At 48.6% G+C, this 26,382-nt stretch overlaps 1 protein-coding gene across 3 annotated transcripts in view; it reads left to right on the top strand.

The window, feature by feature from the left end:
- Positions 1-26,382, top strand: part of PTPRA (protein tyrosine phosphatase receptor type A) — a 906,420-nt gene that overhangs the window by 815,064 nt on the left and 64,974 nt on the right. For all 3 annotated transcript variants that reach the window (XM_086964286.1, XM_086964287.1, XM_086964288.1), the window contains one exon: positions 2,528-2,662. In XM_086964286.1, the coding sequence (XP_086820412.1) occupies positions 2,528-2,662 (135 nt within the window). The remainder of the gene's footprint in view (positions 1-2,527; positions 2,663-26,382) is intronic.

Consider the following 26,382-nt stretch of genomic DNA (forward strand, 5'->3'; position numbering starts at 1 on the left):
AACCTTTACGAATCTGGAATTGTAGCCTTTTTTCTTTTAAGTTGATAGTTATTGTGCTTGGTGGGTATCTGAGTCTCTGCGTCCTCGAGGCGGAGCCAGACACCGGCGCCACCAATCAGCGTCCGCCTCAGCAAGGCCATGGTAAAAGCCTGGAGCGCTGCTATACCCACTGCTTCTTCGCACTATGTACCCCAATTCCCAGTGACACTGCTGCGAGCCACGGACTACCCAGCATGGAGAGCACACTCCCCCCCCACTCATTCGAGCTGGACAACGCAGCCCTCCCCGGGGCCCCCATGTGAGTCGCTATCGTATGCTGGTGGGCGGAGGAGGGATGGAGAAAGGGTGGGGCTGTGGAGCCGCTCTGTGGGACTGGGCGGGACTGCCACGTCCGTTGTAGCAACTGTACTACGTCCGATTCACCCAGCCCCCAGTTCCCCTCACCCCCACTCCTCCCTACCCCCACTCCTCCCTCAGGCTCCCCCGCACCAGTCACAGGGTGGTCTGTGTTGCTCGTTATCTTGTAGGGCTGGCACAAGAGCTCCACACACACTGGGGCCTCACTGGTGAAGTCTTGAGAGGGCGGACCTCAAGATGGAGAGTGCGGCAGCAGAGGGGGCCCTTTACTGCGCTCTTAGCGCCTCTGTGCACCTCTGGCAGCAGACTCGGGGAAAGGGAGGGGTTCACCTGGCTTATCCCCCCTTTACCACCACCACCATGCTGCTGAGAGCCCCCTCCCACCAACGCACGTGTTCAGCACATTCGTCCGGGTCTCTGGCCTCGTCTGTGTGTGTGCTTCTGTGAGTTGGGGGGGGGTTCTGTGTGTGTGGGGGGGGGGGGTGTGTGTGTGTGTGTGTGTGCAGGGAGGTGCGCACGTGTGTGTTTTGAAGGCCCTAATCACAAGTGGGTATATATGTGAATGGGTGTGTGCATGTTTCCTTCTACATGTCAGTGTTTGCTTCTGTGTGTGCTTGCACAAGTGTGTCTGTGCGCGTGTGTGGTTGCTTGCACGAGTGTGTGTTGGCAGAGGGGGCCCCCACCCCGCTCATCCCTTCCCTTTCTCCAGCTGGATCAGGCCTCGTTGCTCTGGCGCCTCTGAGAGTCCCTTCACTGCTCTCTCTGTGCAACTCTGGCAGCAGACTCTGGGAGGTGAACGGTTGCACCTGGCTTATCCCCCTTTACCCCTCCTCCGGCACCACTACGCTGATGAGCCCCCTCCCACCAACGCGCATGTTCAGCACATTCGTCCGAGTCTCTGGGCTGTATGTGAACACCCTGCCCTCGTCTATGTGTGTGCGCTTCTGTGTGTGGCGCGGAGGGGTGTGTGTGTGCGAGAGTAGGTGCACATGTGAGTGTGTTTTGAAGACCCTAATCACATGTGGGTATATATGTGAATGGGTGTGTGCCTGTCTGTGTTTGCATTAAGTAGAAGTGCATGATTCCTTCTACATGTGTCAGTGTTTGCTTCTGTGTATGCTTGCACGAGTGTGTGTGTGTGCGCGCGTGTGTTTGCTTGCTTGCACGAGTATGTGTGTTTTCTTACCCGAGTGTGTGTATGCCTGTCTGTATATGCATAGATGTATGTGTTTGCTTACTTCTGCATATATCAGTGTTGGCTTGTGTTTTTACTTTCACGAGTATGTGTGCGTGTCTGTGTGTTCAAAGAAACTGACCAATGTGCTTCCATCTCAAGTGCAGATTAGCACACCACGTTACCCCCGTTCCTGGGAGCAGCCCTCTTCAGAGGTCCCCGTGGTGTAGTATTTATATCCCCCTCAGAGAGGTGTTGGTAAACTCCTTGATCAGATGTTCAGACCTCACTGCCCACCTCCCACAGCAGACATCCTAGCAGACACATCACAGAGGCGCACCACCAGCTCTCGCGCGCCTCTTTGTCAATGTGTCTCTGTGCATTGAAAATGCATTAGGTCTCACCTTTCATTAAGTGAAAGCCATTTGCTTTTCTATACAATACCATTAGCAAAGCAAATGGCTTTAACTTAACCAAAGGTGAGACCTGTTGCATTTTCAATGCTTTTTACTGCACTAGTGGGTTCCTGCCATGCAATGGGGCTTTGGTCTGCGACGGTCTCTCCAATTCGGAAGTGCCTTGACCACAGTTGCGGTAAGAGGGCATCGCTCTGTGATGAAAAACTCTTTACGAGCCCAAAATTGCATAAGTCACGTTAGGTAAAAGAGTGAGGATTGATCTTAGCCAGTGAAGCGGAATGAGTTACTCTGCAATTTATGCACTTCGCACGGCAGTGATTGGTGGACTGTATGTTTTTGTTATTGCCTTTCTGGTTCATTGGAAATGTAGTTTGCGTTCAGTTTGATATTTGGCACAATTAATGCATTATCATCGCCTCTGATCCTGACCTAGATTTCTCCTAATGTTGTGCTTAGTCCGTAGTATTTCACTGTGTGAGCTTTTGTTCCCAGGGCTGAACCATCATGGATGTTACTAGTACGTCAGTTGTGCTCCTGTTTTGCATTTGCCTCACATGATTGTTGTCTTTCTCTGTAGGGTTACCGGCAAAAAGACACCTACATAGTCAGCCAGGGACCTCTGCATCACACGCTGGAGGATTTCTGGAGGATGATTTGGGAGTGGAAATCCTGCTCAATTGTTATGTTAACAGAGCTGGAAGAGAGAGGCCAGGTAAATCTTTGCCAATATTTAACATAAATATCCGTATCTGTACATGTGATATGTATATAGCTTTGCTTCACAAACTGCCTGAATTTGTTTGTGGTTGTTTTATTAAGTGGTGTTCTCAGGAATTCTTCACTTGCTTATGGTTGAAGGAACCTATATGTTTTAGCAGAAATAAAAAATGCAGAAGTAAGGTTTCTGCGAACTGGAAAGCTGTATCTTTTCATCCTTTACTGTTACCATCTACCAAACTGTGACCCCAGATTGCCGGTATGAACGTAAAAATATGCTGCATTGAATGTCTAGATTTGGCTGGAGGAGGGCCGCTTGCTTTTATTTAAATGTTTGTTGGCTGTTCTATGCTACTAAACGTGGTTCCACGTCACTGCTTTTTGTAAAATCTCTTGACCAATGTAGTCCAACTTCCCTCTATGAATTTTTTTTTAAGTTCTTTCAAACTCTGAAACATCCTGGGGAGCTTCCCTCATCTATTAGACATTCAGTACCTTCGCTATTGACATTGGTGAGGATATTTTTGATGATGTCTCATAAAGTTACTTAAAGAAACAGTGCCTTGGGAAGGTGGGTGAGTGAGGGTTCCAATTCTAAAATGCTAGTATCTTAGAAGATGAGGTAGAATGAACTTCACGTTATCTGGTAGTGATCATTCAATTCAGATTTCCAATCTTAACCAGTTAGTTCTGGTAAATCTTGAATAAGTCTTTTTCAAAATGAATACAATAATCTGTGCCATTTCTTGGAGGAATCGCTTCTTGTAAATCATTTTAAAAACTTGTTTGCATCGCTGCCCTGTGCATTAAAAGTTACAGTATTAAGGTGCACAGTTAGCGTTCAGCGTCATTTACTTTCCAACTGTGAATCCGCGATACATACTGGTTTTGGATCTGCAAATTTAAAGTTGGGTGTTGTGAGGAGGTTAGAAATTCATTGGGTCCTTTCCACTCTCTACTGTGTAAAATAGTCTTTGATGGACACTTCTCTTGGCAGATTCTTCACATTTAAAATGTTCCTCGTTGCCAGACTGGATCTGGAATATTTAACAATGCTCTGACCACCTTGTAGGTGGTGCCGGGTGGCTATGCGCTAACATCATTCCGCCCCGGAAGTGGCATTGGAGTGGGAGATAAGTGCCACCCCTGCGTGTCGACATCAGTGCATTTCTGTCTTCGTCTTTGTGGATCCCAACCTTGCTTCGAACTTTTACCTGTTCAGTTGACAAGTTTTGTTCTCTGAAAATTACTTGTTTTTCCAGTGTGCAAGGGAAGTAGGTTTACTCCTAAATCAACAAGGCTTGGGCCTTGTATCAACTTTTGCAAACCAATAGCTCTGACAGATCCCCATGAGGTGTGCCTCTAGCGTTTGGGTTTGGGCCTGACAGGAATCGTCGACGTACCTGTAGTTTTCGCCGTCGACGGATGCTGTTTTTTGTCCAAAGCAGTGTCCCGAAGAGCAGTAGAAGGTTTTGCCATTCATTCCTTTTTCTGAAGGTTTGAGAAGACCCAAAGACTACCTTCTTAGCTTTCTTTGCTGCCTGTGACTCCTCAAGATGTCCCTCCCTCTCCTTTTCACCGCGGTGAGGAGATTTTACGGAAGCAGGCCTATCAGACCTATCAGAGGTCCCAAGCAAGGCCTTAACAGGGGGCTCAGTAGACATAGAGTGGAGGACGCAGTTGAAGAAGAGCCCTCACTGTCAGAAGACAAAACTCCCTCTCGAGACTTCATATTTTTTAACCAGGTCAGTAGACGGCCTTCTCTGTCCCTCAAGGTTTTAGTGGAGAAGGTCCTGCAAACCTTGCACTCTGTGGCCTTGTGGTCCGGGTACAAACAATATATGCAATCTTGATGTTTGTCCTCCACAAACAGCCTCTTCTTCGAACAGGGAGCACAAGCTCTAAACAGAGCCTTCTTTTCTTTGTCAGACAGAGTGAAAAAATGAAGTAAAGTTAAGAAAAGTGAAGAAAATTGAGCAGAGCTCAATGGAGACTTCCTAGCACAACGTGCGGTAGACAATCTGAGGCTCTGAGGCTCTCTCAGGAAGGTTCTATGTGGTGAGGCTGCTCTGATTGGTTATTGCAAGAATTTGGTCTCTTTTACAAAAAGAGGTGGATAAGCTACAAAATGAGATGAGGCCTAGGCCTTTTTTTCACTTTTGTGCTTACTACTATGGTATTTTTTTTATTTACCGAGGCTCCCATTCCGACGACGGGGAATGATACAAAGCATGGGAATCTATGAAAGTTACCAATACTGGGGAACCAAAGTTACAAGTAAGTAACTTGTTTTCTTATGGAACTTTTTCTGGACATCCCTGAAAAAAGTTACCATTCCTTAGACTTGGTTTTTCAAACCGTGTAATGACTTCAAAACAGGGTGGCGACACTCTGCAATAGGTTTTCACGATTTCAAGTTGTGCACCGTTCTGCAAGCATGAAGCACAGCCTCTGCTCCAATCTTGGGGAGTTTGGATAGGACCCCTCCTCCAAACTGGAAAAAGAGGAGAAAAAAACCTTTCAGATGCTGTCTAGGGGTGCTTCCTTTTTCTCAGTTCACACAAAACACACTGAGCTGTCCCGCACACAGTAATCTGGTACCTCTTGATCTGCGCCACTTCTTCGGATCTGTGGCACTATCTCTTACTCCTATAAAGACACACTGACCTGTCCTGCACGCTGTAATCTGGTACCTCTTCATCTGCACCACTTCTTCGGATCTGTGATACTATCTCTTACTCCTGTAAACACACACTGGCCTGTCCTGTACGCTGTAATCTGGTACCTCTTGATCTGCGCCAGTTCTTCGGATCTGTGACACTATCTCTTACTCCTGTAAACACACTCTGACCTGTCCTGCACGCTGTAATCTGGTACCTCTACTGATCTGCGGCACGTCTTTAGATCTGTGGCACTATCTTACTGCTGTAATCACACAACACACACTGAGCTGTCCCGAATGCAGTAATCTGGTACCTCTTCGTATCTGCTGCATTTCTTCGTATCTGTGGCACTCTCTCTTACTCCTGTAATTACACAACACACACTGAGCTGTCCCGCATGCAGTAATCTGGTACCTCTTCTGACCTGCAGCACTTCTTCGGATCTGTGGCACTATCTCTTACTCCTGTGAACACACAACACACAATGAGCTGTACCACACGCAGTAATCTGGTACCTCTTGATCTGCGGCACTTCTTTGGATCTGTGGCACTATCTCTTACTCCTGTAAACACAATACACACTGAGCTGTACCACACGCAGTAATCTGGTACCTGTTCTTATTTGCAGGACTTCTTCGGATGTGGGGCACTATCTCTTATTCCTGTAACTACACAACACACACTGAGATGTCCTGCACGCAGTAATCTGGTACCTCTTGATCTGCGGCACTTCTTCGAATCTGTGGCACTATCTCTTACTCCTGTAAACACAACACACACTGAGCTGTACCACACATAGTAATCGGTTACCTTGTCTTATCTGCAGGACTTCTTCGGATGTGGGGCACTATCTCTTACTCCTGTAATTGCACAACACACACTGAGCTGTACCACACGCAGTAATCTGGTACCTCTTGATCTGCGGCACTTCTTCGGATCTGTGGCACTATCTCCTACTCCTGTAAACACAACACACACTGAGCTGTACCACACGCAGAAATCTGGTACCTTGTCTCATCTGCTGCACTTCTTCGGATCTGTGGCACTTTCTCCTACTCCTGTAATTACACAACACACACTGAGAGGTCCTGCACGCAGTAATTTGGTACCTCTTGATTTGCGGCACTTTGGTCTGTGGCATTATCTTTTACTCCTGTAAACACACAACACACACTGAGCTGTCCTGCACGCAGTAATCTGGTACCTCTTCGGATCTGCGGCACTTCTTCGGATCTGTGGCACTATTTATTTATTTATTTATTCAGAGTTTTATATAGCGCGAACAAGATCTTTGCAAATAACAGAGCGCTTCACAGAGACGGGGGGTGAGGGCGACAGGAGGGTGACTAAGCATAATAATGGGTACAGTATAGTATTCAATAGCATGATCGGATAGCAGTCATGTGCTGATAAAATAACAATAAACAGTCAAGTAAACGATACTATAAGACGGTGCAGAGTCTTTGGCCCAGCTTCAATGGAGATCCGGAGAGCTAGGCTATAGGGATGGCTTGTACCACTTTCTAAGAGTTACAAAGAGACAGGGGTAGGGACATCAAGTTTCAGCAAGCTAACGTGTACAATATAGTAATAGGTAGTGAGTGAGTTGTATAATAGGCTCACAATCAAATAAGAAAATGATATCATTAGACATTAGACAGTGAGGTAGCCAGTGGTACAAAAGCGGTGCAAAGTCTCTGATCCAACAACAATAAAGTTCAAGTGAACTTGGCCATAAGGATGGCTTTCACCTCTTTCTTGAAGAAGGCAGTGGAGGAGATAAGCCTGGTTTCAGAAGGGAGTGCATTCCAGATCCTGGGTGCCATTCCTGAGAAGGAGCGTTTGTAAGTTTTTTCCTTCCGGAATCTGCGAGGTTTCAGGAGTAGATTTTTTGTACTTCTATTGGACCTCGACCCTCCTGATGTAGTCAACTTTTGAGTGAGGTAGTTGGGTGCCTTGTGGTATATGGCCGAGTGTGTCATAACAGCAATTTCAGCTGTATTCTGGCTTCAAAGGGCAGCCATTTCAGGGTTTTAAGATCAGGGGATATATGAGAGTGTTTTCTTGAGCCAGTAATAAGTCTCGCGGCAGCGTTCAAGGAGGCTCTTAGGGGTGCAGTTGTTGCTAGAGGGAGTCCACTGAGGGCCACAATACCATAGTCTATGCGGGGGATGACTAGGGCTTATACAGCAGTTTGGAAGTCTTTGACTGGGAGGAAGGGTTTAAGTTTCCTTAATGTGTTGATTTGGAAGTTAGCTCCTTTTGTTGCTTTGCTAATGTGCTGTTCCATGTTGAGCTTTGCGTCAAGTGTGATGCCTAAGGATTTCGCAGAATCCACGATGGTGGGTCGGACACTGAGTGCTGTTAGGTGATTGAGCCAGATTTGGGTGGTGGTAATTTTCGCAGGGGGTGATATCAGGAGGAACTCAGTTTTCAGAGCATTTAGTTTAAGGTGATTATCGGCCAACCATGATTGGGTGTTTCTGAGTGTGTGGTTCAGGAGTTTGATATCTTCCGGGGATTGTACCTTTAGGTAAAGTTGAGTGTCATCGGCATACATATGGAAGTGTGCATTGGATGCTTGAAGCAAAGTGGCAAGTGGTTCCATGATGAGGTTGAACAGTGTGGGTGAAAGGCAGGATCCTTGTGGAACGCCTAAGTCTACTGGCACAGATGCAGACAGCACATTGTTGATCTTGAACTTCTGAGACCGGTTATGTAGGAAGGAGGTGAACCATTTGAGAACAGTCCCGGATAAACCCATTCTAGTGTTTAGCAGCTCCAGTAGGTTCTCATGTTTGACCGTGTCAAATGCTGATGAGAGGTCAAGAAGGATGAGGAGGCATGAATCATTGCTATCAAGAATTTGGAGGGCGTCATCAATTATGTGTGTCATGGCCGTTTCCATGCTGTGTTTCGCTCGAAAGCCTGATTGATGAGAGTTGAGGAGGTCGAATTGGTCAATGTGTTTTGTTAGTTATAGTTGTACACATTTTTCCAGCAGTTTGGCCAAGGTGGGGATATTGGTGATAGGGCGGTAATTGTTTAGGTCAGATGGGTCAGCTGTAGGGTTCTTGAGTATGGGCGTGACTTGCCCCACTTTGAGGGAGTCAGGGATGAGACCTTGTTGAAGGGAACTGTTAATGATTTTGGTCCAGAGTGGGAGGAGCATGGGGGTGAAATCCTTTACAGCATTAGCTGGTAGGGGGTCTATGAGGTGATTAGAGGGCTTCAAGGTGCCGAGCAGTTTGTGTATTGCTTCTTCAGAGTAGGTGTCGAAGGACGTCCATGATGCACTATTTTTAGGTTGAGTGTTAGGCATTCTGATGTGGCTAGGGTATCGGCTTACATCATTGAGGAGGTCAATTCTTATGTTAAGAAAGCAGAAAAGTCTTCACTGTGTGGGATATCGCTTGTTGTGTTGTTTGATTGTAAGGGTTGCGTCTTGGTTTGAGTTTTGACAAGTTCGAACAATTTTCTTGGTCGGTTTTTCGCTTGGTCAAGCTGGAGGCTAAATAAGTCAGCTTTCGCACGCTTGATTTTCCTAAAGTAGGCATTTCTCTTGTTCTTAAGCGTTTTGCGATGCAGTGATGAGGGGGTCAGCTCTCCAAATGCGCTCTGCCAATCGCATAACACGCCTGTCTTCATTGAGTCTGCCGTCATACCAAGGATTCGATTTCTTGGTGGAGACTCTCTTTAGTTGCAGTGGGGCGGCTTCGTTGATTATTGAGCTCATAGAGTCGAGGTAGAGGTCGGTCAGTGATTGAACATCAGAGGCGCCAGCGGGGGGGAAGGAGGAGACTGTAGGTGTGGGGAGGTAGGGAGTTGGGGTTAAGATTCTTCATGTCCCTTTTCCAGATCTTGGATTTGGTGTGTTGAGCCGGGGTAGGTTTGACCTTTTCATTGATAAAGAAGGTGATAATGTGGTGGTCTGACCAATCACAAGGTTGGATTGCCCCCAGTTGGGTAGAATCCTCTTTGGCGATGATCAGATCGAGTATCGAGCCTTTATCGTGTGTTGGGCTGTTGCATATTTGGGTGAGGTCAAGCGCAGTAAGGAAAGTTTTGAGACTATTCACCACTGCGTCTTTCTGGTCGTTCCAGTGGAGATTAAAGTCACCCAGGTAGATTTGCGTGATCTGCCGACCCGCATTGGATGTGATTGTGTCCATGAGTTGTTGGGTGAAGATGAGGTTGTCCCCAGGCGGGTGATAGATGAGATGTAAGGCACATACTGGTTTGCCCTCGCTGGAGATATCGAGGCTGAAGAGTTCACAGGAAGTGAGGGAGGGGGAGGTGACTTTGGTAACGGAGAGGTTGCTCCTGAAAATGCATGCGATTCCCCCGTCCGTCTTGCCGGTCCTGTGGTGTCTAATGATGTGGTAATTGGGGGGAACTAGTATGTCCATGAATGGCGTAGAAGCTTCAGTTAGCCACGTTTCAGTCAAAATGGTTAGGTCAAGATCCATTGATGTGACGAGATCTGCTATGTCGGATGAGTGTCTCTGGGGCGATCTGCAGTTGAGTAGGATGCATTTGAGTCTGGGGGTGAGAAGGGTGGTCGAGTGTTCTAGAGATAGGGGGACTTTTCTGAGGTTGTTGGGGACGGAGCTTCTGTTACTTAGAGTTGGGTGCCTAAGGGGATTGGTGAGAATTGTGGGTATGGGGAGGTGTGTGGAGGTTATGTTTTTAACCGGACCTGGGCCAAAGGAGCGAAGGAGGGTGCATAAGTCGTGGTTCGACAGGGATTTAAGGGCACGCCGGGGGCGGTGGGTGTTGTTGCGGGCGGGGATAGTGGGCCAACGCGGGGAGAGTTGAATGCGATGGCCTGTTGGGAGAGTGTGGCGTTTGTTGGATACGGAGGTGGTCGTTGTGGGTCGGGGTTGTCTGGGGAGTGTGTAAAGAAGTTCTTTGATGGTGTGGAGCTCGTCTTTGACTGACTTGTAGGAGGGTGGATAAAATCAAGTCCAGAGATGGGTTGGGGCTAGTGTTTGTGATGTGTGAGTCGTGAGTGGGGAGCTGGGGAGCGAATTTGGGGCAGAGGGGCGGGATATGCTAGCGTTAGTGGAGGGCTCTGCGGTAGAAGTGGGTGGGGTGGTATTCGAAAGGTGAGCGAATTCATGGTCGAGGGGTGTGGGTGAAGTAGGGGGAGGGTGTGAGGTAAAGGTGGGGTCGTCATCGATGGGAGGCGGCGCCGGTGAGTTGAGGGGTGAGTGAAGGCTGAAGACAGTAGGGGTGACAAGAAGGTAGTGGGGGCTGAGTATGGGGGGGAGAGAGGGAGGGGTGTCAATGTCTGGGAGGAGGCGGGAGGAGGCGTGTTCTGACTAGTTGGGAGTGTGGGGGAGCGGGGAATGAGAATGGGGGGGGAGATAGAGTGGGAAGAAGATCTGCCGCGGGGGGGGATATGCTACAGGCGGAGGTGGGTTCAGCGAGACTCATAGGTGTGAGGTGGGGGGCAGGGGGGTGGGGGTATGAGGGATGTATGAGGGGGGATCTTCGTCAGTGAGTGCGGGGTGTGGGGGTGTGGGGGGGTTATGTCGGGTGTGTGACTATCTATAGCACTGGGGGGGTGGGAGAGGTGTGTGTCATTCCGCTGTTGCAATGGGCAAGGTAGGGTGTATTGAGGATTGGAGTTGGGTGTTGATGTGTGTGGAGTGGAGGACCGCCGTTTGGCGATGTGTTCTAAGAAGGTAGGGAATAGGTTGTCGAGTCAGTCAAGGTTCCTATCAGTGGCTTGGAGTAGAATGGTCCCATTGTTGTAGATGGTGATGGTGGCTCTGCCTGGGAAAACTTGGGATGGTGTAATAGAAAGCGTTAGGCCATGAGCGGATTTGCTGGTGGTGTGGATAGTGAGAATGGAGAGGAACGCTTTCCTCCATTGTGCTCTACGCAGGGTGTAGAAGATATCGTTGTTCGTGGCTCCGTTGATCAGTGAAAAATAGGTGTCTACACATGGGGTTTCAGGGTGTGCCTTCAGGAAGTTGTGTTTGTAGCGTTTGGCGTTTTTTTTGGAGAGCTCGGGTGGGTAGATGATTTTGTAGGTGTGCTCGCCCATGCGTTCCATGGTGGAAGAGGCGTAGGTAGAAGAGGGTGGGAGTACGTGGGTGAGTTTGTGCGGTTGCAGGGCTGTAAGCCTAAGTGGTCTTAGGTATGGGCAATCGGAGAGGATGACTAGTCTAAGATGGCCCCCCAGTGGAGGACTAGTCAAAGATGGCCACCAAGGTAGCATATAGGGAGACCGAAGTAGTAGTCCTTTCTCTATTGTTGATGTGCCTTAGAGAGAGAAGAAGTGGTCCTTTCTCTATTGTTGATGTGCCTTAGAGAGAAAGTTTCCCTTTCAGGGGCAGGTCGAGTTAGTCCATCCTCTGTGTTGTTAGGTGGGGAGGGGAGAGATTAGATTCTATGCTGCTTGGAGGCGAGGAGGGAGACTTATCTCTGTTTTGGTGACCTGTGACCACGTTGGTATGCAGCTTCATGGTCATCTGGTAGGCAGTGGAGGCGATTTTTTGGCTCCGGTATATGGCCCCGCCATTTTAGGTGAAGGAGAGTGAGACGAGTAAAAGGATTGCATGCTGCGTGGATAGTTTGCAAGCCGATAACTTTGTATGAATTAGGGTAGAGAATGCAGCGCCGGCTTGTTCAAGATAGAAATTAAAAAGTGTGCATGTAAATACCTTCAGGACTGTCAGGCTGAGGCTGTTCAGGACAGACGCCAAACTCGCGTTTGTGATGAGGCAAATTCTATTTTCCGGTAGACTGTTCAATAAAAGTAGGAAGAACTCCAATGATGAGTGTTTGTTTTCTTTATTTAGAGCGTTTCCGGGGGGGGGGGGGGGGGCTAGTAAACGCCTTCCTTCCGTGTGCAGTCCCAGCGCGATCCTTCCAAGGACCGCCAAGCCGTGAGCTTGCCGACCCGCTGCCCTACTCCTCCATCAAGCCCCGAAGCCCCAGGTTGCTCCGCTGCCACACATCCCCTCCAGCTCACTGCGTGCATGCAGTCCGGCGAGAGAGGGAGGCCAGAAGCACCTCCGCTGCGAGCCGCCCAGCCCCAGACCTCCAGCACAGGGGACAATCCTCTGCGGTCTCTGCAGCGCTCGCCGCGCACAGCGCCGGGACTCTCGGCTGGTCAGAGGCTCCCAGTCGCTCCGCTCTGCTTCGCGGCGCCCACAGGCAGCAGCAGGCAGCGCCTCTCTCAATGCCTCCAGGCTGCACGCACGGCAGTGACTGCAGTCCCGGTAGGCAGTCTCCAGGCGCCCTCCCCGCGACCGGCGTTCTCAGGCAGTGGCGGGCAGTGCTTCTCACTTGTTCCCCGGCCAGCAAGGTAGCGGCTGCAGCCCCGGCCGGCAGTCTCCTGGCGATCGACGCTCACAGGCAGACACTCACGTCGTGCAGTCACGCCAACATCCGCAGCAGGCTCTCCCCCACCGTCCGCCGAGGCTCCGGAGAGAATTGCAGGGGTCCAATCGCCAGAGATTTCAGGTACGTGAGAATATTCAGTAAAACCAGTTCCCTTTAAATCCAGTTACTTGTTGATCATCCAGTTACTTGTCAAACTCCAGTTACTTGTTTCTCTCGATGGAGATGAATGCTAAACCGGGATAATTCCATACAAGGTATCCCCAGCACTAGGAGCTCCGGACTAGAGCTCTAGAAACATCTCTAGAAACACTATCTCTTACTCCTGTAAACACACACTGAGATGTCCCGCACACAGTAATCTGGTACCTCTTGTGGTCTGCGGCACTATCTCTTACTCCTGTAATCACACACTGAGCTGTCCCGCACACAGTAATCTGGTACCTCTTGTGACCTGCGGCACTATCTCTTACTCCTGTAATCACACACTGAGCTGTCCCGCACACAGTAATCTGGTACCTCTTGTGACCTGCGGCACTATCTCTTACTCCTGTAATCACTCACTGAGCTGTCCCGCACACAGTAATCTGGTACCTCTTGTGACCTGCGGCACTATCTCTTACTCCTGTAATCACACACTGAGCTGTCCCGCATGCAGTAATCTGGTACCTCTTGATCTGCGGCACTTTGGATCTGTGGCACTATGTCTTGCTCTTGTAATCACACAACACACACTGACCTTTCCTGCACGCAGTAATCTGGTACCTCTTCTGATCTGCGGCACTTCTTTAGATCTGTGGCACGATCTCTTACTCCTGTAATCACACAACACACACTGAGCTGCCCCGTGTGCAGTAATGTGGTACCTCTTCTGATCTGCTGCACTATCTCTTACTCCTGTAATCACACACTGAGATGTCCCGCACACAGTAATCTGGTACCTTTTCTGACCTGCGGCACTAACTCTTACTCCTGTAATCACACACTGAGCTGTCCCGCACGCAGTAATCTGGTACCTCTTCTGATCTGCGGCACTTCTTTAGATCTGTGGCACGATCTCTTACTCCTGTAATCACACACTGAGATGTCCCGCACACAGTAATCTGGTACCTCTTCGGATCTGCGGCACTATCTCTTACTCCTGTAATCACACACTGAGCTGTCCCGCATGCAGTAATCTGGTACCTCTTGATCTGCGGCACTTTGGATCTGTGGCACTATGTCTTGCTCTTGTAATCACACAACACACACTGACCTTTCCTGCACGCAGTAATCTGGTACCTCTTCTGATCTGCGGCACTTCTTTAGATCTGTGGCACGATCTCTTACTCCTGTAATCACACAACACACACTGAGCTGCCCCGTGTGCAGTAATGTGGTACCTCTTCTGATCTGCTGCACTATCTCTTACTCCTGTAATCACACACTGAGATGTCCCGCACACAGTAATCTGGTACCTTTTCTGACCTGCGGCACTAACTCTTACTCCTGTAATCACACACTGAGCTGTCCCGCACGCAGTAATCTGGTACCTCTTCTGATCTGCGGCACTTCTTTAGATCTGTGGCACGATCTCTTACTCCTGTAATCACACACTGAGATGTCCCGCACACAGTAATCTGGTACCTCTTCGGATCTGCGGCACTATCTCTTACTCCTGTAATCACACACTGAGATGTCCCGCCCACAGTAATCTGGTACCTCTTCTGATCTGCGGCACTATCTCTTACTCCTGTAATCACACACTGAGATGTCCCGCACACAGTAATATGGTACCTCTTGTGACCTGTGGCACTTCTTCGGATCTGCGGCACTTCTTCGGATCTGTGGCACTATCTCTTACTCCTGTAATCACACACTGAGATGTCCCGCACACAGTAATCTGGTACCTCTTCGGATCTGCGGCACTTTTTCGGATCTGTGGCACTATCTCTTACTCCTGTAAACACACACGGAGCTGTCCCGCATGCAGTAATCTGGTACCTCTTCTGATCCGCGGCACTATCTCTTACTCCTGTAATCACACACTGAGATGTCCCGCACACAGTAATCTGGTACCTCTTGTGACCTGCGGCACTATCTCTTACTCCTGTAATCACACACTGAGATGTCCCGCACACAGTAATCTGGTACCTCTTCGGATCTGTGGCACTATCTCTTACTCCTGTAATCACACACTGAGATGTCCCGCACACAGTAATCTGGTACCTCTTGTGACCTGCGGCACTATCTCTTACTCCTGTAATCACACACTGAGATGTCCCGCACACAGTAATCTGGTACCTCTTCGGATCTGTGGCACTATCTCTTACTCCTGTAATCACACACTGAGATGTCCCGCACACAGTAATCTGGTACCTCTTGTGACCTGCGGCACTATCTCTTACTCCTGTAATCACACACTGAGATGTCTCGCACACAGTAATCTGGTACCTCTTCGGATCTGTGGCACTATCTCTTACTCCTGTAATCACACACTGAGATGTCCCGCACACAGTAATCTGGTACCTCTTGTGACCTGCGGCACTATCTCTTACTCCTGTAATCACACACTGAGATGTCCCGCACACAGTAATCTGGTACCTCTTCGGATCTGTGGCACTATCTCTTACTCCTGTAATCACACACTGAGATGTCCCGCACACAGTAATCTGGTACCTCTTCGGATCTGTGGCACTATCTCTTACTCCTGTAATCACACACTGAGATGTCCCGCACACAGTAATCTGGTATCTCTTGTGACCTGCGGCACTATCTCTTACTCCTGTAATCACACACTGAGATGTCCCGCACACAGTAATCTGGTACCTCTTCGGATCTGTGGCACTATCTCTTACTCCTGTAATCACACACTGAGATGTCCCGCACACAGTAATCTGGTACCTCTTCGGATCTGTGGCACTATCTCTTACTCCTGTAATCACACACTGAGATGTCCCGCACACAGTAATCTGGTACCTCTTGTGACCTGCGGCACTATCTCTTACTCCTGTAATCACACACTGAGATGTCCCGCACACAGTAATCTGGTACCTCTTCGGATCTGTGGCACTATCTCTTACTCCTGTAATCACACACTGAGATGTCCCGCACACAGTAATCTGGTACCTCTTGTGACCTGCGGCACTATCTCTTACTCCTGTAATCACACACTGAGATGTCTCGCACACAGTAATCTGGTACCTCTTCGGATCTGTGGCACTATCTCTTACTCCTGTAAACACACACTGAGATGTCCCGCACGCAGTAATCTGGTACCTCTTCTGATCTGCGGCACTATCTCTTACTCCTGTAATCACACACTGAGATGTCACGCACACAGTAATCTGGTACCTCTTGTGACCTGCGGCACTATCTCTTATTCCTGTAATCACACACTGAGATGTCCCACACGCAGTAATCTGGTACCTCTTGTGACCGCAGTAATCTGGTACCTCTTGTGACCTGCGGCACTATCTCTTATTCCTGTAATCACACACTGAGATGTCCCACACGCAGTAATCTGGTACCTCTTGTGACCTGCGGCACTATCTCTTACTTTGTGCGTGCAGTAGATTCCGTCATAACCTACTCTACTGTTTGATCTTGCTTCAGGGGATTCCTGTTGCTTCCAGGGTGGCTCACAGGATGTTTTTATGCAGGTTAGAGATGTGCTGGAGACATTCGCTCACAGCACATTGCGGTTACCCTACCCTCGACTGAAAGATGTCTCTGCAGAAGAGAAATGTAAAGCGAGCACTCGTGTGTTGCAGTCCTGCACGATGCCAGCAGGCTGGATTACTTGCCATCATAGTCCATTCCTAGTGACACAGCTACTCTGTTTTCTAACGTTTCCCTTTTATTTTAGCGATCTTAACCTTTGAATCTCTCCATAGTTTCCATAAATAGATAATTGGACACAAAACTGTAGAAGCTATAGTTGTCGTCAGCTCTTAGAGCCCGTCAAAGTAGCTCTTTCCGGTATTTCCAGAAAACAGAGCTTCGCCGTCGCTGGGCAGTCTGAGCGAGAAGATCTCTGCGGTTCGGGCTTGCAGATGTGTATTGCCACATACATTGAGGTCCGATGCTGCCATGCTGCTTCTCAAGTGTCTCTGGCACAGGATCCGCTCCTGACTGCGGGCATCCTTTTCAGTGCCTCAAAGTATACTTTGAACATTGGCCTTCATGCAGGTTATTGTGCTTTCAGATCGAAGATATTTCATTTTACACGATACAATGTTGAGAATATAAATGTTACAATATTTGAAACGTGGGCCTATTAAAGTTAGTTTCGTTTTATTACATGTTGTTTTTGGACTATGAGTTTTGTTGGTGTATTCTTATCAATTTTCTGTATTTCAAAGTTCCTGGGTTGTGGCAGCTGATCTGTCTCTCCTCTGCCGGTCTTTATCGGATAGCAGTGATTCGGCATTAGATGGCGGGACAACCAGACTTCGGGCTTCGGTCCCTTTTGTTTTCATGATGTTTGGTCCTTTCGGAAGCTGGGCGATAACCTCGCACTCAGGTGGCCTCTTCCAGCCATGACTCATCAGAAAGGTGGAATAGTGATCGGTCCCAAAACACCACGTGGGAGCTTCTTTAAAGGTTTTTTTTAAATTTGATTTGATTTTGATATTTACATAGCGCACATACCACGGAGTCCAGAAGAAAAGCGAAAGAACTTCAGCTCACCGCTTAGCTGTGAAGAGCCAGGTCTTGAGGGCTTTTCTGAACAGGAACAGAAGAGGGATAGATCTAAGTACCAGGGGTAGGGATTTCCAGAGCTTACTCTTGCACTGAACATGCCTGATCACCCCACTTCCTCTTCTTGGTACCAATAGTTGTATTTGAAGCGAAGAGAGAAGTAATCCATTTGAACATGGTCTTCAGCCTCAAAGGGTAGGAAGCATGCAGTGACTTATGGACCATACACAGGGATTTAAAACTGATACGTTGTTCAATGGGGAGCCAGTATAGGTCTTCTAGTCCCTTTTTGGCGGATTGTTTTTTGGGAATGTCCAGAATGAGTCTTGCCAATGCATTCTGCAGTACCTGGAGTTTATTGTAAACTCTTATTAGCAGCCAGGTACAGGGCATTCCAATTATCAAGTCTGGACGATATCAGGGCCAGTGCTACCTGGATCCAAGCTGAACGCTGGATAAAAGGGAAGATTTTTCATAACCTACTTATGAGCCAGGCGCATGTAGAAATGGTACGATTCACTAGGGCCTTGAAGCTAAGGTCCATGTCCATCAGGGCTCCCAGATTCTTAGCCTTTTCGCTCGGGACAGGACAGCATCCCACAGATAGAGGCCAGCAGCTACTGTTTCATTTGGTTACCCCTGATCCGAATATCATCAACTCCGTTTTTTTCCCCCTTAAGATTAAGGAAGTTAGCGGACATCCAGTCTGCCACTCCGTCCATGCATCCACGGACATTCTCTGACCATGAGCCCAGACCCTTGGGGATGGTAACCATCATTTGTGTATCGTCTGCATATGACGCCACCTCTAATCCAAAAGAATGGATTACCGTAGCGAGGGGTGCCACATACAGATTAAAAAGGGTTGGACTCAAGGAAGACCCCTGCAGGACTTCACACAGTAGAGAATAGGAGTCTGAGTGAACAGATTTTAGATTCATCCTTTGGGATCTCCCTGTCAGGAATGAGGACAGAAGGGCAAGTGCTTGATGAGAAATACCAAGACTCCAGAGTCTGTCCAGCAGCAGCGTAGGAGAGATGGTGTCAAATGCTGCTGACAGATCCAAGAGAATTAGCACTACTCCATGCCCTTCATCCACTGTATGCCTGATGTGATCTGAGGCTGAATCCAAGGCCGTTTCTGTGCCGTGATGCCTTCTGAATCCAAAATGCGACTCATTGAGCCAAGATTGCCAAACTTCAGTTTCCATAAGCTGCTTGTTGAGATGCAGTTCCAGGATTTTTGCTGGAACAGGGAGCAGGGAGATGGGACGATAGTTTTTACAGTCCCTAGAGTCCAGATTGTGTTTTTTCAAAAGAGGTCTTGTGATGGCTTGTTTCCAAGAGTGAGTATAGATTGCCAGAACGGATAATGATATTCATTAATTTACAGAGGGGTTTTGCTATGATATCAGCAACCATATGTAAAATTGCCGGTGGGCATGCCACGTAGGCGAGCCTGAATGCGTTCACATAAGATAATGTACAAGAAGAGGTGGTGTAAGGTCACACAATTTTGTAAGACCTGTGTTCACTGTTGGTCATCAGTGCAGCATCTTTGATAGGACTGTTGACTGTCTGATTTATAATGGGCGTTTTGAATTTTGACTCTAAACCAGTGTATATGTACATGATCTTATTTTGAAAAAAGATAACTAATTGATTGCAGAATGTTTGTGACGTGTCAGGTTCTGCCAAGGATTGGGAAGATGAAAGCTGTTGTACCAACTGAAACAGTTCTTTGGTAGATCTTCAATTATCAATTACAGGCGCGCAGTACATAGATTATTCTTCCGCAAGTACGCATTTGTATTCCTTAACCCTAGCTTTATATATAACTCTGTACTGATCCTCTAGAGTTTCTCTAAGCTCGCTCAGCACAACAACAGCATTGTTTTAAATGCCTAAGTTTGTCATTGTATCATGGAGCAGAGGTATGGCAATTTTTCTGAGTATATAATTTAAGACTTGCCACTATATCTGCTGCAGATTTAGTCCATGTGGCGAATGCCTCAGCTCCCAGATTGGAGTCCTCTAGGATAGTACAGGGGATATTTTCTCAAGGAGTTAATTGGAGTGGCGCTGAAATACCTTCCCAGTTTCTAAATTTACTAAGACATTTTTTACTTCACAGGTTGAAAAGCAATCCCAAATCTTCATCCAAAAACCAGACTGTGCCTTGTTGGAATAATGCCCTGTTGCCTGTGTGTTTTTTAAGTTAGTTTTGTTATCGGACCATGTTTGAAGTAGTTGTGCTTAGCAAGGTTGCTTCTTTTTATTCTTTTGCCTCCCATTTTGATTGTTGGCAGAGTATGTATGTTTAGAGGTTGTGAGGAAGGGCGGCTGCCAGTGCAGCAGGCAGCTTTGATAAGCAGATCACATGTGGGTGAATCTGGGGGAAGGTAAAAATGGGGTTGAGGCTGCATTTTGGGGATGTGGCAGTGTGGGGGAAGGAAAGCAGAACAAAGCAAAGAATGTTTCTTAGGCATGTAATGCTGCATTTTACATCAAGACTCCCTACAATCCCCATAACCAGCATGCGGTCTGCCTATTTTTTGTAGCCATCAGCCCGATCATACTAGGTCATGTTGCAGTCTTGCAAGTAGATTCTTACACTGAGAGTATTTTGGTGTAATGTGCGATTGCCTGTTGGATAGCTCCTTTAGCCCATACTAGAAGCATGCACTTGAGCCAGAACACACAAATTAGCCAGTGTTTTATCATTTTTAGTCAACAGTGAAGCAAGCATGAATTTCATCTTTCTTTAATTTTGACTAAAGCTGATTCAGGGTTTTGTTTGACAGAAAGACCACCAGTATTTTCTTGCTTCTCATGCATAGGTCGGGTTGTTTCTGCAGTCTGGCGCACTGTTGCACAATGGAACACGAATTGCTTTTTTCATCTTAACTCTTTCTAGTCCTTTTTAGGGTCGATCATAAGCAAATGCATGCATCTTGCTTGGGAGACACTATTGTTTACGAAAAGGGCTTGGAGCCCGCCCATTGCTTACCATTTGTCTGCTCCGCGTCACTCTTCTTTGCAGCTGTCTTAATTCACCACTGCAGCCGAAACGTCCCTTCTGACTCTCGCTGTGGAGCAGGGACCAAGCACAGATTGAATCAATTTAATCAGTGCCCGTCTTCTGCTCCAGAAACAATTCAGGTACTGTTTCTTCCTTTTTATTTCACGCATCACACTTGTTTTTGTATAGAAGTGCTAGTCTGCTGCGGGGCTAAGGTACATGACCACTGACAGCCAGCTCGGGTATCCCAACTTCTTCCTTCGTTTCATTTTAGCTTATTTTTTGGGAGATTTGGGTGGGTTAGTAAGTTTGTCAATTGTTATACAATGCTTTTGATAAAGTGTGTTAATGGGGTATTTTTACGTACAGGTTATTTTTACTCCTTCATAAAATTGAGTCCTGCTCCCGCAAAGTGGATGCCCCCACTAGCACGAGTGCAGTGCTTGAAAAGAGAAGACCGATGGCTAAAGGCCCTCCTAGATCAGCGCATGCGCGCTGCCTAGGCGATACCTAAAAAGCACTATGATGCTGTCATAGCACTATTTTACTTTAATTTTAATCATGCTGCACAGCAGTCACTTTGTTGTGCAGCATAGTCAAACAAACCATAGACCAAACCAATAGTTCTTCTGGAGAGACCTATTGGCTTTGCTAGAGCTGGTCTTTGCTTGCTTCCTCTTCCCCATCGCAGTAAGAAAACACAGATCCTGCTCCTTGTAAATTGAACCACAGAATGTGCGCATCTTGTCTCACAGGCATTAAAACCCGCTTCTTGATGATGGATGGAATGGGAATCCAACTACACATTCACTAAACATTAGTGTTGCGATTGTTTATCAGAGAGGCAGTAAGATCAGATCATGTATCTCTGCAACATTTCATATTTTACAAATAATTCGATTGTTCAACAAGGTATTCTTCCTGTTAAGTGCTTCAGTGAGAGTCTGCAAGTGAGCCACATGCTGGGAACAGTATATTATAGAGACTTCTTACAACAGAATCCTTTCATTAGAAGTAACGTCGAGCATCAGTCTGGATCCAAAAAGAAATTCATGCACTATACCACTGGGTGTCGGTAGCTGGCATAGTCGAAAGTGAGGTGAACAATACCTATATAGGTGCCACCCCAGCGCTCTGGCATCTTTCTTCTCTTTCCGCGCCAATCAGCGCAGATCTGGAAAAAGCTACCCCTTAGTACATTTTTGAATAACCTTTTTCGAAGTTTTGTCAAAGTTCTTTTTTGAGTATTTGTTCCTCCTATTGTGGCAGGAATGTCATCCAAGAAGGCAGGCTTCAAGCCCTGCAGCGCTTGGCACCGCTCAATGTCGGTGCCAATTGTGGTCCTCTGGTTCCTCGGACACGACCATGACCCAAAGGTCTGCTGTGATATCCACGCCATGCACCCAAAGACCTTCAGCGAGCGATCCCTCAAGCTCCTGGAGTCTCGACATGTGCCGCCACGATGATCCAGATTCTGGTCGAGAGGAAGGTCCCAGGAGCAGTTGCACAGTCCGAGAAGCTTGTTGCACTCAAAGTTGTCTGGTCATTTCGGTAAGCCCCAATACAATAAGAAACTTCTCGTCCTTCTACCAACGAGGAAGCATTGCTTGAGTTCTTGCTCTACGATTGAGCCAGCACCTGCATCGGCTCCGAGCCTCCCCGAGTTTCTGGGAGCTGAAGCGACCTCCACCAAACTAAATCATTTTATGAGGCTATGCAACTTCGGGTTTGGAAGGGGCCCCTATTGGATCAACGCCGGTGACTCTGGTGCCATTTTGGACCCATTGATCCATAGATGGATCCGATTGGTGCCATGTCGACCTTCCCTGGATCCGGTCCGGAGGCCAATGCTCCAGGACTCCTTGGCGCCCGCAGCAGTGCCATCCCATTTACACCCCCAACTCCGACATGGAGCCGGAAGGGCGTCCCCAGATGACGACTTTGGCGTCGGATGTATGTTATGTTATGTTAAGGAATTTTCTAAAGGGCGCATATGCCCATGGGTGTCTTGCCGCTATCTGAGAGGGCAGGCTAGAAGGAGTATCCGAGGTAAAATAGCAACGTTTTGTATCTCCTTCCTAAACACCATTAACTAAGGGATGGCTCTAAGATGCGATGGCAGAGTATTCCAAAGTTTGACCGTGCTGTAGATAATGCTTCTGCGACCCCATTGTATCATTTTAAATTTATTAACGGCTAAAATGTTAGCATTAGCAGAGCAGAGTTCTCTTTTGGGAATATATTGTTTGAAGGCCGATCTGAGAAAGTCCGGCCCCGTATTGTGCATTCCTTTATATGCAAGGCATAGGGCTGTAAAGTTCGAGGCATGTGGGCTGCTAAATTCATATCTTAGCATTAGATCGCCGCCTAGTGTTGGGTCCGGATGATCGCACATTGTTGTCCTGGAAGAGTCTTCGAAGTATCCTGAGATAGGTGGCTCCTCCCCTGGACTACAGTGCGCATGGGCATCGGCTCCATCCCCAGATTGTTTTTTTCCGCCATTGGGTTCGGATGCGGTCTCGACGTCTCTCCGTCGGAACCGAGAAAACATAACTTTAAACGGCCAAAAGGCTGTGTGTTCTTTACGTCGGTATTGTTTGCGTGCGGTCTCGAGTTCTTCCGTCTCTCGGAGCCGGAATCAGCTGAGTTTTTCAACTCTTCGGACATCGAGGCCTTCTCATCGCGACTCGACACCGATTTTCCAACATGGAGCGGAGTCCGTTTAAGCTCTGTCCGCTCTGTGGGTCCAAATACCCACATATAGACGTGCACCCGGTCTGTAACAAATGCCTTTCGCCAGATCATGACGAAGGAAGCTGCAGGGCCTGTGCGAGTTTCAGGTCAAAGAAGACTCTCACGATTCGGCGCGCGGTGCGCCTTGTGGCCAAACAAGCGGCCCCGGATCCAGAAAACATCTTCGACGACCAAGAAGAGGAGGACCGGAGCCATCATCTTCAAATCTCCCCGCCCGAGACGGAGGTCGAGGCAGATCCGGAAGACGACGACGGAGTCGTGGGTCAAGGCCTTGAATACGTCGACGAGGTAGGGGACGACGAAGAGGTTTATGGGGCCGTGGAAGATAGCTCAGAGGACGAGCTATGCCCCGAAGTTTACGGACATAAGGAGCGGGTCACGGGATCGCCTGTCGGCCTTACCCAAGACCCCGTAGCGCAAGCCACGGCCCCGCCTGCGGGCCCGGCCACGGACATACTTGCTGCGCAGAGGGTATCGAAACCGAAACTGAAAGCAACGGTATCGACTACACCTAAAATGGCCGACCCGAAACCGAAACTTAAGGACTCAGGCGTCCCTAAGATGGCGATCGTAACAACAAAAACGAATAAGCCTGCAGCCTCATCGACTCCGTCGACCTCCGGTCCGCAGAAGTCGAAGAAATCTGGCGATTCCACAGGGTCGAAATCGGCGCCGGAGGAGAGATCCTCTAAAAAGGGTGGCACGCACAAGACAAGCGCACCGGCGCCGGCGAAGCCCGCCAAAGCCAGCGACACAGCTCCGGCTCCGACTGGGACATCTGCGCATCGGTCCAAGGACTCGGGGTCGGCGGACGTGGCATCATCGTCCAACCCTCCAAAAGACCAACAGAACGTCGGATCCGAAGGCAAGGCCACCTCGTCGGTGCCAAAGGCCACTGTCACCGACGCATCTCTCATTGCTTCTTCACTACAAAGAATTAGGGAGAAGGCCTCTGCTTCGTCGGCGCCGGCGCCATCGCCGCAGAAGGCGACAGACGTCCCGGTCAAGCCCGCAAGTAAACTCCTCTTCCTTCTGCCGCCAAAAGTGGCGCCGAAGGCCTTTTCATCAAAATCGACGCCAAAGAAGTCGGAATCTTCTACGGCAGGGGCATTTTCAGCGCGAGTACTCGACTCAGAAGAGGATTCGGAGTGCTTCATAGACGCAGACACGGGCAAATTAACCCTTTACAAAAGGAAGATCACTTCACAGCCGGTGGAATCCTATGTCATCCCACTGAAGAAGAAAAAGTTTCCACAGGACGCCTCAGGCCTCATGGAACCTATCCAGCCCCCTCCAAGAAGGAGCCCAACACCGTCTCCAGACCACTCTGAAAGTGAGGGCTATGATGAAGATGACCAATACACTTTCCCGGTCAATGAACCAGATGCACAGCCGGATTCATATGATGACATTGGGGACCAAGGCACCCAAAATGTGGGACAAGACCCACAGGCTTTCAGTACACGTGCATCCCCAACAGAGGATTCTGCAGGTTTCCATGCACTCATTGAGAGGGCAGCTGCTAATCATGATGTGGACATGCATGCTGACCCAGTTGAAGAAGACTTTCTATTCGACACTTTTTCAGTCTCGGAAAGAACTGTAAAGACACTGCCTATGCTCAAAGGGGTCCTCAAGCATGCTGCGGACATCTTTAAAGAGCCTACCAGGGCGAGGGTGGTCAACCCACGTATTGAAAAAAAGTACAGACCAGCGCCTGCAGACCCTGCATACATTCGGGGACAGTTGCCGCTTGACTCCCTTGTGGTCGCAAATGCCCGTAAAAGGGCCAACTCCCAAACAACGGGTGAAGCTCCTCCCCCGGATAAGGAGTCCAAAGTGCTAGAGGCAGGAGGCAAAAGAGTGGCTGCGCAAGCTGCCAATTTCTGGCGTATTGCAAATACACAGGCACTACTGGCTCGTTATGATAGGTCACATTACGACACACTAGAGCAAATTGTGCAACACCTGCCTCCGCAGTTTCAAGAGGGCACCAAAATGATTATACAGGAAGGACAACTGATCTCCAACGCGGCCATAAAGTGTGCACTTGATGCCGCGGACACAGCCGCTAGGGCCATTAACACCAGTGTCATGCTGAGACGACAGGCGTGGCTCCGCATATCGGGGTTTAAACCTGACATTCAAACAACCATACTTAATCAACCAGTCAATCCTGATAGACTGTTTGGTCCAGATGTTGACACCACCCTGGAAAAAATTAAAAAAGACACCGAAACTGCTAAATCTATGGGGGCCCTACAATCACAGCAGTTTCGTGGCAATAGTTTTCGTCGCTCAGGTGCCCGTGGAGTCACCAGAGGACAGATGGGTCAGCAGTCACAGTTCCCTAGAGGTGGAGCACAATCCTCGTACCCCAAACAGAACAAGAGGGGCTACAGGGGAAACAGCAACAAAGGACGCGGCAGAGGGACCAACAATTCACGCTCCTCTGCCCCAAGCAACCAGTGACTCTCTGTCACTGCCCCCCGACCACTTAACACCTGTCGGGGGGAGACTACAGCAGTTCCTGCCCGTCTGGATCAACATCACCACAGACAGGTGGGTGCGACAACTTATCCAGTACGGTTATTGTCTAGAGTTAAAATCCACTCCACCCAACATTCCACCAAGGCAAAGACCTATGTCCGCAGAGCACTTGCACTTATTGCAGCAGGAAGTGGTGGTGATGCTGCAAAAAGGAGCAATCGAGCTCGTGCCAGTGGGGGAGGAAGGCACAGGGGTATATTCCCTGTACTTCCTCATTCCAAAGAAGGACGGATCTCTCAGACCAATTCTGGATCTCCGTCCCCTCAATCTGTATATACTGTCAGAGCATTTCCATATGCTTACACTGCAACAGATTCTTCCTATGTTAAACAAAGGAGACTTCTTAGCAACCTTAGACCTCAAGGATGCTTATTTCCACATTCCACTACACCCGTCCCACAGAAAGTACCTCAGGTTCACTATCCAAGGCACGCATTATCAGTTCAAAGTCCTACCCTTCGGAGTCACAACAGCCCCAAGGGTGTTTACCAAGTGCCTGGCGACAGTAGCAGCGCACCTCAGGAGGCAGAACATCCATGTCTACCCCTACCTCGACGACTGGCTCGTTCAAGCCAGGTCGGAACAACAGTGCGCCGCGGACATGTCGACTACCATTCACCTCCTCCACGACCTGGGTTTCTCGTTGAATTACCCAAAGTCACACCTTCAGCCGGCACATGTCCGGCA

The sequence above is a fragment of the Lissotriton vulgaris genome, chromosome 3_2 (genome assembly GCF_964263255.1).
Source record: "Lissotriton vulgaris chromosome 3_2, aLisVul1.2, whole genome shotgun sequence".
Classification (NCBI taxonomy): Eukaryota; Metazoa; Chordata; class Amphibia; order Caudata; family Salamandridae; genus Lissotriton; species Lissotriton vulgaris.